Source organism: Alligator mississippiensis, chromosome 1 (genome assembly GCF_030867095.1).
Source record: "Alligator mississippiensis isolate rAllMis1 chromosome 1, rAllMis1, whole genome shotgun sequence".
NCBI lineage: Eukaryota > Metazoa > Chordata > Crocodylia > Alligatoridae > Alligator > Alligator mississippiensis.
This window is the reverse complement of record NC_081824.1, coordinates 363,940,539-363,952,594: the sequence shown is the minus strand read 5'-3', so window position 1 is coordinate 363,952,594 and position 12,056 is coordinate 363,940,539. Positions and strand designations below refer to the sequence as shown.

General features: G+C 47.7%; 1 protein-coding gene across 1 annotated transcript in view; it reads left to right on the top strand.

Moving 5' to 3' along the window:
- PCCA (propionyl-CoA carboxylase subunit alpha) overlaps positions 1-12,056 on the top strand; it is a 476,911-nt gene that overhangs the window by 155,502 nt on the left and 309,353 nt on the right. The window contains exon 8 of the mRNA XM_059721102.1: positions 258-294. Coding sequence (XP_059577085.1) covers positions 258-294 — 37 coding nt within the window. The remainder of the gene's footprint in view (positions 1-257; positions 295-12,056) is intronic.

Here is a 12,056-nt window from a genome sequence, read left to right as displayed (position 1 = left end):
ATTTTGTGATCTTGATAGTGCTTCCTGTCAGCTGATTCCTTATTGCTTTGAGTTTCTTGGTATAATAATGATGAGGTAGAATTTACATTCCACTTATGGTATTAATTTTACATTCCTGTGACTGAAAAGGGTCAGAAGGTTGTAAAATCAAACATTAAATGAATCAGAGGAGACAGTAGTGCAATATATGACTGCCCTAAGGACATAGTGCAATGGCTGATGGGATTAACGTTAGGTCTCATTTCCTGCTTTTACAGGATGCAGATGAAGCTGTCAGAATTGCAAGGGAAATTGGTAAGTTCTTAAATTAGCTATGGTGGGATTTGTGTGCCTCTCAGCAGACATGGTTGACTAAATTGAATGTGTAATAAGTAATCCCTATAGAACAAATAATGTTTTAATAGTTTTTAAGTTTCGCATTGCCTATAGGGTTGGAAGAATCTAAGCATTAGTGCCCTGTATCTTAAATCATCACATCTTTAGCATTGCAAACTGGGCTTTAGAGAGTGAATACAGCCCTAAATTGCAGACAGGATACAAGATGCTGTAATCACTGGCGAGTTAAAGAAGGAATTATTTCAAAGTATTCATGAAATTGGATATGGTGTTCTTTTTGCAGAGGTGTTAGGCACGGTACATTTCTTTTTATATGGAAGCTGACAGAATGATGCTTATGCTCTTCATTCTTCTTCATTATTCAGACCACACTTGACATGAATATAATCCAACCACCATTTTTTCTGCTGTTCTACGCTTCTTAAAATGAAATAACCATTCTGCTTCTAAACACCTAATGAAATGGGGAGGGAAAAAAGAAAACAAAAAATCTAGCCGGGACTCCTTTTTGGTAAGATCTAACGTGATCTGTGGTTTATACTCTTGGTTCTAACTAGGAAAACTTTGTATTCGGGAAGATTCTTAAATGAACGATTAATGTTGAGCATGTGCATAAGTGTTTTTTGAATCAGAAACTTTTAAGAGGACAGTAACCTTTAGAGGCTTTCCAGTCACTGTGGGTGCCTGTAGATGTGTGGGGAGACTGCTTCGACGCTCTGTAATTACAGCGTTTCAGAGCAGTCTCAGTCAAGTCTGCTGGAGTGTGCTAGTTAGCATGCCTCCAGCAGTCTCCTTGTCTCGTGTATCAGTGTCCCCGTACTTCAAAACGGGGGAGGAGGCACTTTAATTAAAGCTTGTTTAGTTAAAGTGCCCCACCACCATTTTGAAGCGTGGGGATATTGATACACGAGATGCTGCTTGTGCTTTAATTACAGAGGCTGTTGGAGCTGCACTAATTAAGGTGTCCCCCTGGCCCTCGGAGCACACACAAAAATGCCCTGTGGTTATAGAAACTTAAAGACTGGTTAGCATTTAAAGGTTTCCCCCCACCAGCAAGATTCCTACTCTGGAAGTCCTGTTATACTATAGAATATTTCTTGTGATGTTTCACCATACATAAATTTTGAAACTGAGTTCATTTACAATACTGCAACTCACTTCTTATATCAGTGCAGCTATATAGCAAAGGGTAACTTTTCCCAAAAACTCTGGTGTGGAAGGGTTAAAACATTGAGTTCAGCATTTCTTTCGTGTCATTGTTGTGTGACCTGGTGATGGCTGTTCAAATGACAGCCAATGAGTAGAAATGGAAGAAAAACAAGATTACCTGTCAAGTTAGATATGAAGTAGGGGAAGCTGTTAAGTAAAATTGCTGTATTTTTATCATGCACCTTTTAGGACTCCTAACAAAAACCCTATCAAACACAGTGTTCTCCATTTCATTGGTATATTTCACTTTGCAGTTTTGTTTGTATGGAGTCTATTACTACTGATCTTCAGGGTTGCCTGGAAATATTTTTTCTAAACTGGTTGTTGTGAGTGACACAGTAACAAGGGACAGAGGGGTTTCTGACAAGTCTTTTTAAAACTTAGTCATGCTCATTTTACATTTTAGGTTCTCTGATGTACTGCTGATGAGTTCCTTTCTCTGATCTGGTGACCTTAGTATGATGTTCAGTTTGTTGACCTTGGGTGTTGGAGCCAGTTGTAGGGAGCTGTGCGGCATACTTTTCCCTTCTCCATATCAGTGTGTAGCAGCGGCGGTCCTTCAGGAGGGCCGTGATCTCCTTGTGGCCCCCTTTACCGTGCCAAGTTGGCCCAAGGCTTCCTCGATTCTCGCCCGCCACGTCTTTGCTGTTTAAAATAAAGTTGGGAGGCTGCCTACGACTCCCTGGGCACGGTTAGCCGGGACCTCTGTCCCCGTGTGTTCCGGGACCCCCTGGGGTCTCCCGGGATGATGGGTGTTCCCCAGACACCCTAGCCTTATGGGCTATGCGTGGCTCCTACCAACCCCTAATACCACGCCCCAAGCCTCGCTGATGTACCAGACGTTGGACTGTCAACATAAACGCTTGCCTGCTCTCTCGGGCCTTCTCTGTATACGTGCCCTCTCCCTCTCGGGCCTTCCCTAATGTCACCCTGCTCGGGGCTCCTGGTGTACCCCTTTTCTGGGCTCTCTCTCTCTAGTCTACTTCCTTTGGGGCTCTCGATATGCCCCCTCCGGGCTTTCCCTAAAATACGTCCCTCCTCGGGACTCTTGTCCACTCTAGGACTTCTTATCGGGTCACCGGTCTCTTAGGCCCACCGCGCTGCTTCCCCTTTCCTAGACGCTGTGCCGCTATCCCCTTTTTCCGGGGGTCACCGCAGCACCCTGTCCCTCGGGCTTATCGCACTACTACCCCCTTTTTCCTGGGGTCACCGCAGCACCGCCCTTCTTCTGGGTTCTCCTGCAGTGCAGGCCTGTCACCGGGTCCGCCACGCCCGTCCTGGGCTTCTTAAATACTGCCCTTTTCGGGTTTCTTAAATACTGCTCCGCTCCAGGGCTTCTCACATATGGCCCCCTTTGAGCCTCTCAATCATTGCCCGACTTGGGCCTTGCAATGGTCCCCTCTCTGGGACCTTCTGGGCCCCGCTGGGCTCCTTAATAATACTGCCCCCTTTTGGGGCTCTCTATGCCCACGCTGGGCTCTTAAAAGTGCCCCACCCTGGGGCTGGGGTCTATGCACCCCGCAAGTGACGCCTTTACTGGCATCAGGGTCCTCACACTCCGACGTGAGGCCCCTTCAAGGCTAGTGCGCCCTTCCCAGGCGCTAGGGTCCCCCACTCCTATGGGGTCCCTGTGAGGACACTGCGCCCTCCTCAGGCGCTGGGGCCCCACCCCTCTGGGGTCCCTGTGAGTTCTCCAACCCCTAATAGCCTCTCCCAAACCACCGGTGTAATACACAACACCAAAGCAAAACAAGCCCCTAGGCTATAACTTAACATAAGCTGCCTGGCTATAACTTAGCATCATGGCTCAAGCCTCCAGAGCTATCGTGAGCTATACTTGCGATCAGGCTTCTACCCATAACTTGACTGAGGGAGCTCCTGCCTCTCCGGCTGCTGGCAGGGAACTGCCAGCCTGGCCTCAGCCCTGGGTTTTATAAGGGCCAGGCCCTGCCCCCTTCTGGCCAGCTGACTCAGGTTAGTTGCCCTGGCAACTCACAGCTGTGCTCATTAGGTTCTGCCAGGGCTCTCTCCCTGGCAGTTTCTCCTCTCTAGGAGCAGGCACTGAGGTGCCCTGCGACACAGTGAGTCTCAACAACGGTGCTACAGTACTGTTGGGTGCCCAGAGATTCTTTCAAGGGTACCAGGCATTATTAGTACTGTTAGTTGTATAAACATGATTCACAGAATAAATCCAGAAATTTCAAATAGGAACCCATAGGATTAAAAACATTCTGACTTGTGTTTTTTCTGAGGTCCTTGCAGCAGAAAAATTGCTGTACTATTTTTTGTCCAAAAAATGAGCGAGGAAAAAGTAAAAATCTAGTATTTTCTAAGGGGTGTCTTGAGTCTAATGAGGGATGCCTAGAGCATAAAAAGGTTGAGAACTACTGCTTTATATAGCAACATTAGAAAAAAAAAAAGAACTTCTAAAAAAAATCTGGAGAACCTTGCTGAATGCTGAAAGAAAATGATCACTTCTGACCTTTTCCCCTTACTACTGTAAATAGCTCAACTCCATGGAGGTTTCTAACATGATATGTAGTTATCAGCACTGTTCAAAGTAGGGTACATCACGTCAGACAGTGAGAGAATGGAATAAAATTGAAATCTTATATATGTATAATGTACCTTTATCCCTTTGCATTTGACACACATTCAGAATATTTGCAAGAAACCTTTTACTACGTTCATCCAAGCAAGCTTACTTTCCCAGGAGTGCCTTTTGAAATGCTCACCTTAAAACGAACAAACCACCTTCCCCTTCCCACAGACACAGATGTTCTGATGATGTCAGTTTGAATGCATATGTCAGTGTTTAAAGCAGCATAATATTCCAAACAAATAACATCCCCTGCTGATTCCACCTTTCCTCATTCGCCTGGTATGATCTGAATGACTATCCAGCATCAGTACTGTCTCTGGAAGGTGCAGCCCCATGTGGCACTGTCTATAACTGTTCAGGACAAGGCTATCATTACGAATAAAATGGATTAACTTAAAGGAAATGAAAGCCCATTCATAAGGGAGTTGAATTTGTTTCTTTTTTTTTGGATTGGTGTAGTGTATTCTTTTGGCTTCATTCACTGATACTCCAAGTCTTGCCTCAGAGAAAATAGGATGTGTTCTAGGTTTTCTTTAATGTTATTTCTATGTTCTCCCTTCAATGTTGTTTTTGTGTTCATGCTTGTGCTTTCTCTCTCTCTCTGTATGGACACACGTAAGTTAGATTATTCCAAATGTAGTTTAAAATTAGTAGTGTAAAGATTTACATGCCCATTAAACCAGTGTAAAACTAGCCAAAGCATTTCAGAACTGTACTTGGATGAATTGAGTGCTATTTTATTCTGTTGCATATTTGTAATGTCTCACATTATATATGCATTCTAAGTATAACATGACATGGGCCTGTTTGATCAGTCCTTTAGGTATCCCACAATGCAGTGGTCTATACCTCCTCCTGTTTGCAAGCAGTTATTCTGTGACTCAGGCTGAACTCTACTGCTCTGGTCATACGCAGCCTTGTACTCCTGCTTACAGCTATTCACGAAGATGCACCATCTATTTTATATCACAGTACCTGGTGTTGAGTTTGGGTCATCACTGCTGCCAGTGTACCACTGATTACAAAGGCATGCACCCATTCCTTGCAGTGCTATCTGGTGAGCAGCTGGGGCCATCAGTGGCAGCAGTGCATTGCTAATCATGAAGGCACACTCCTTTTCATGGCATGCCACCTGATGGTGCATTTGAGGCCAACACTTGTTTGAGGGACATCCATTTGGACCTGCCAGTATATCTACTCCATCCTCATCAGACATGTTTGCCAGGTAAACAAGTAATTGGAGCTAGAAAGAGGTGCTATTTGCAATATGGCTTGTTGGGGAAAACCAGTGGGCACTCTAGAAAAGCTACTATAACTATGCCATCTACAAGTACCCAGCCGTGGAGACATCAGGATGAGGACACCACAGAGGCTGGCAGCAAAGCAGTATCAAGATTGAGATCCTCAAGTTAACTTACAGAAGGCCATGAGATGCTAATCATGCCTCTGGTGCCTGCTGGGTGACCACCCTGTATTATTAGGAGCCTTCAAAGATCCTACAGGGTATGTCTCTACCGAGTTTATTTCATGGTGAACCGGTAGAGGGAGAGGAAGGAAAGGACAATCTAGGACCCAGAGAAGCCTAGGAGGACTCTCTTTTGGGTAAAGAAATGGAGCCCTATATCCCTCCCACAATAGATATAGGTGATGAGAACAAGACCTACATCATGCAGGCTGACTCTACCCTCAGTGCCATGCCAAGCTTTTGGCCCCAAAGTCTGGGCCCCTTGTGGCACTCAGTTTGTAGCCCCCATCACTTTGCAAGGGATATGCATGCTGACGATTTGATAAAGTTTCCTCCTATACTCCTTGGGCTCAGAATCAAATTGACTGGGGACTCCAACATAAAGGTTGGTGGTTGTGGGTAAGCAAGGATGCGTTGGCAGTTGCTTTAGCAGCCAGAAAATTGTCTTTTTTCTCTGTGCTCAGCAGTTCTTGGCCACCTTTGGAAACTGAACCCCTACAGGATATGCTGAGATGTGTGCTTTCTTCGGCCTCTTATCCATGGCACAGTAGCACTTCAGGCTGATGCTCAGCCTGCAGCCAGTTGGTGTGTGTCTTCACGCCCCAGAAGCACTACATTTAAAAAAAAATTCTAGACTGGTTACATATGAGCTTTCATTTGTTACATTTATCTTCTCACTCTGTCTTGCATGTTCTCTCTCTCTACTTGCATGTATCAGCTTTTCTTTTTGTATAGTTCCCTCTTCAGTATTTGATTTCACTGGCACTTGTCTCCTACCATTTCTACTTTTTTTTTTTTTTAAACACTTTTTTTATTGTGTGGTCATTCATTCTTCCTCTCTGCCCCTTTTTTGGCCTTGTTGTTGCAGTCTCTTTCCTTGTTTTTTCTCTTGTTGTTTGCTGGAAGAGTTATGTTCTTTGTGAAGCCTGCAGAGAAACCAAGTAGATGGAAACCATACTTTTATCAGGTTTTAGTCCATTTATAACACTAGTTCATGTTAAGTGTTGTTCTAAATAAATATAGAAAAGAGAATTGGATTTTGCTGGATGGACACATTTTATGGTTGTGGCAAAGTTGGGCTCTCCACCTAGCCACAGTGCTAGGTTCCCCACTTGCCTTTGGGCACTCCACCCGCCTGACTTTCCTGCCATGCCTTGTTCTTAATTAATTACAATGTTAATTCAGGCGGGAGGCTGCCCATTCGTGCCCCAATGTCAGGGGGCACTATCTGCGGCTCTGTACCTCCCCTACACTGCAGCCATGCCTTGCAGATGGCATCCACTGATGTTAATCTCACCAGCCCCACACTGGGCCCCAGAATCCTCCAGGTCAGACCCCTTTAAGATCCCTCCATTCCGGCGGCATACCCTCCCTTCATTCAGGCTGCCTAGCTCCCTGCAACTATTTCCCATCTCAGGCATGGTCCCCGCAGGACCTTTGGCCACACAGGCCCTGGCCTCACCTCCAAGGCCAGTCAGGACCTCAGGCCCTCAGCTTTGGGAGTCCGTCGCAGTGGGCCCCTGGCCCTTTTGATCACTCTGGTCCTGGCCCCAGCATTGACCAGTCAAGGGTACTCTACATCAGGCCTCTGAGCCTCTAGCCCCACTCTTGCTCCTGGATCCACCTTCCGGCCCTACTAGGGGTTAACCAACCCAGTTGTGGGAGCTGGGGTAACTCACACCACGACTGGTGTTCCAGGGTCTCAAGGGGACTCTCACTCCTCCCCCACCCCCGAGCAGCAGGTCATTATGCTCTATCTATATAAGCATACTGGGCTCTCAGCCCTCTGGTTTTCCCCCCCTTCACTGGGGTTCCTCACCTCCGCCAACTCACTGGAGCTCCACACAGTCCATTCACTTGGGGCCATGGGGCTTCCCTCCCCAGTGGGCTCAGGTGGCCATAGCCGTGCCTGGCACCAAGTATCTTTCCTCAGGGTTCTACCCGCCACAGGGCTCAGGTGGCTGCAGCCGTGCCTGGCCTCCACTCTCACTCCTCAGGGTCTCTCGGGGTCTTGCACCCCCCAGGGCTCAGGTGGCCGCAGCCCCAACTACCCAACTACCTCTCATGTTACTGGACCCACCCGAAGGTGGGGGCTGGGGTTAAGATGCCCTTTCTTGCCTTTCACTGGGCTGATCACGAGCCTGGCATTTCCTGTGGGCTTCTGTGCCACTGAGAGCCCCCACCAGGCCACCCACTCCCAGCAGGGTGCAGTTTTAGATTATGCCTAGGACCAGGAGCCTCTAAACCATCCCCTACAGCTCTTGCCCTTACCTCCAGGATGATACATGAAGCCTTGCAGCCAGGCGATGTCGCTGCCTGCTCTGCCAGCAGCAAAATGCTCCACTTATATAGGCAGCCTTGAATCTAAAATGGCGGCTGCAATCAGGCACCTGCTGGCTGCTTGGCTTAGGTCTTAAAGTGGCAGGCACCAACAGTGCCTTGCCACACACCTTCCCCCTTAAAATTACACCTGGGGGAGGTTTCCCCTGCAGCTCCTCCAAAGCAGGCTCCCCTTGGAGAACTGTGAGAGCGCTCAGGTGGCGAGTACCCCCAAAGGTGTTCCGCCACACATCTCCTCCCTTAGAATGAGATCTAGGGGAGCTTCGCTTGGCTGCTTTCCCTGATGGGCTCTGCACCCCAGAAGTGCTCCGCCATAATGGTTCTGACCTGCAACTTTATAAATATAATGAGAAAATACCTGAAGGCCAAGGAGGCATGCTGGCACTGGTAAAAACAGAAGTAAGAGTGTCACGGCGGGGTCCTATAGGAGGGCCGTGATCTCCTTAAGGCCCTCTCTCCATGCCAATTCGGCCCAAGGGCACCCTCTATTCTCGCCTGCCACGTTTTCGATCTTAAGTTAAGTTGGGAGGCTGCCTTACGTCTCCTCGGCACGGTTAGCTGGGACCTCTGTCCCCATGGTCTCCCGGACCCACCGGGGGTCTCCCTGTACTCTGGGTGCTTCTCAGGCACCCTAGCCTTATGGGCTATGCGTGGCTCCTTTCAGCCCCTAATACCACGCCCCAAGCCTCGCAGATGGGACAGACGTTGTCCGGTCAAAATACACACCCGCTTTCTCGGGTCCTCCTCTAATCTAGCCTGCTCTAGGGCCTTCTCCGTATGTCTCTATGCTAGTGCCCCTTCCTGGGCTCTCACTGTGCCCACTCCAGGCTCTCTCTAATACAGTGCCCCTCACTGGGACTCTTAGTAACACCGCCCCTCTCTTCGGACTCTTGAGGCCCACTCTGGGCTTTCTCTAAAATAATCTAGTCCACTTTGGGACATCCTCTCGAGCCACCGGTCTTTTAGGCCCACCGCACTGCTAACCTCTCGTTTGCCGGGCGCACTGTGCTGCTATCCCCTTTTCCTGGGGACCACCGCAGCACCGCCCTTCTCCTGGGGTGCTGTACTGCTAACCCCTTTTCCTCCGGGGCAACCGCAGCACCCTGCCCCTGTCCTGGGTTTTCCGTAGTGCTAGCCTGTTACCGGGCTCGCTATGTCCGTCCTGGGCTTCTCAATCTTGCCCCCCCTTGGGCCTCTCTCATATTGCCCCCTGGGGCCTCTCAAACATTGCCCCTCTTGGGCCTTGCACTGGTCCCCCTTCTCTGGGACCTTCCAGGCCCCCGCTGGGCTCCTTAATAATACCACCCCCTGTTTGGGGCTATCTATACCCACCCTGGGCTTCCTAATAAAATCACCCCTCTCTCTGGGACCTGCTGTGCCCACACTGGGCTCTTTAAATGCCCCTCTCTGGGCTGGGGTCTACACACCCCACAAGTTGCGCCCTTACTGGCGTCAGGGTCCTCACACTCCTGTGAGCCCCCCCTATGAGTACTGCGCCCTCACTGGCACTAGGGCCCCCACACCACTGTGGGTCCCTTTATGAGGATAACACGCCCTCTTGGCGCTAGGGCCCCACCCCTCTGGGGTCCCTATGAGGCCTCCTCCAACCCCTAATAGCCTCACCCAAACCACTGGTGGAATACAAACACTAAAGCAAACACCAGCCTCCTGGCTATAACCAAAACCCAAGGCCCTGGGCCATAACAACATAAGCCTTCTGGCTGTAATTTAACATCATTGCTCCAACCTCTGGAGCTCTCGCGAACCATAGTTGCTGTTAGGCTTTCCCTCGCATCCTAACTGCAGGAGCTGCTGACAAGGACCCACTAGCCTGGCCTTGGCTCTAGGCTTTATAGGAGCCAGGCCCTGCCCCCTCAGGATCAGCTGACTCATTAGTTGCCCTGGCAACCTGCAGCTGTGCTCATTATCTCTGCTAAGGCTTTTCCCCAGCAGTTCTCCCCTCTAGGAGCGAGGCAGCGAGGTGCGCCGCGACAAAGAGTAACATGGAACCCTCACAATTCCTTGTTGATTTCTCTTGGCACTCGAATACAGAGCATACTAACTGTCCAAAAACTAAAGAAGCCAACTTACTGATAACAATATTATGTACACAGGATGAAAAGTCTGAAAAGTACCTTTCAAATTAGGCAAATACAGTTGTAGTATTCCAAGGTCTGTTCAGATATATAATCCCATGCATTCTTATACATGCACATGGAAAACCACCTCTTCTTGTACTGAGAGTTTGGTATACTCCTGAATCTGGTGCTATTCATGGGGAGGTACCTACTTTATCAGAATTGAAAACCAAATGAAAAAATCATGCCAAGGAGGGGATGGTGGTTAATTATTGCTGCATGCATGCATCATAGCAAATAATATTAGCTTTACATTTGAGTTTAACTTGTATATCATTCCTTAATGTAATTCAACCAATTTTCAGTTGATGTGAAATATTGGAACTAGTACTTAAGAAGTGCAGGTATAAAGTTCCTGAATATCTCAAAAAATCATTAGGACATGGCTGATAAATACCCTCTAGCATGAATATTTCGCACCCCTAGATTTACAAAGCTGTTTTGACCATGCCAAGGTTTTCTTATATTAGGATTGACAGGTTTTTCATGTTTGACAGATAGCAAAAATACACTGTTGTACTTCATCTCTATCTGTCAACTAAGGCTAGTATCACAATGATAGTTTCAGAGTCCTAACTGGGCCACCTAAATACAAGTTTCCTGATTTTTCTGAGGTGTTATACACATGTAATTCCTGTTAAAGTCAAAGGAAGCTAAAGGTTTAAGCCCTAATGTAGTTTCAGAGTCTATATGTCCAAAGAGTTGTTTGCCCATCCAGAAAAAAATGGAAGTCAATTTTTGTCCAAAATTCACAAACTTTCTTCTTGATATTATAAGAGAATCATAGAAAACAAGGGTTAGAAGGGAACTCAGGTCATCTATTCCAACCCCCTGCTCAAGCAGGACCATCCCCAACTAGATCATTCCAGCCAAGGCTTTGTCAAGCTGGGCCTTAAAAACCTCTGAAGATGGGGATTCCACCACCTCTCTAGGTAACCTGTTTCAGTTCTTCACCACCCTCCTAGTGAGAGTTTTTCCTTATATCCAACCTAAACTTCCCTTGCTGCAACTTGAGACCATTGTTCCTTGTTCTGTCATCTGCCACCACTGAGAACAGTCTAGTTCCATCCTCTTTGGAATTACCCTTCAGGTAGATAAAGGCTTCTATCAAATCTGCTCTGTCTTCTTTGCTGCAGACTAAATAAGCCCAGTTCCCTCAGCCTCTCCTCATAAGTCATGTGCCCCAGCTCCCTAACCATTTTCATTGCCCTCTGCTGGAGGCTCTCCAATTTGTCCACATCCTTTCTGGAGAGGTGGCCTCAAATCTGGACACAATGCTCCAGATGTGGCCATACCAGTGCAAAGTAGAGGAGAAGAATTACTTCCTTTGATCTGCTGGCAGTGCTCCTATTGATGCAGCCTAGCATGCTGTTAGCCTCTTGGCAACAAGGGCACCCTGTTGACTCATATTCAGCGTATTGTCCGCTGTAACCCCCAGGTTCTTTTCTGCAGACCTGTTGCTTAGCCCCTTGGTCCCAAGACTGTAGCAGTGCGTGTGTTTCTTTTGTCCTAAGTGTAGGACTTTCCACTTGTTCTTGTTGAACCTCATGAAGTTTCTTTTGGTCCCGTCCTCCAATTTGTCTCTTTTACTCTGAATCCTAGCCCTACCCTCTAGCATATCTACTACACCTTCCAGCTTGGTGTCATCCGCAGACTTGCTGAGGGTGACATTTATCTCACCTTTCAGATTTTTAATAAAGATATTGACCAAAACTGGCCTGAGGCCTGACCACTGGGGCACTCCATTTGATATAGTTGCCAACTAGACCTCGAGCCATTGATGATCACTACCTGTTGAGTCTGATGGTCCAGCCAGCTTTCTATCCACCTTACAGTCCTTTCATCCAACTCGTACTTCATCAGCTTGCTTGCAGGAATGCTGTGGGAGATCGTATCAAAAGCCAGGCTTAAGTCAAGGTATATCACATCCACTTCTTTCCTCACATCCACAGAGCCAGTTATCTCA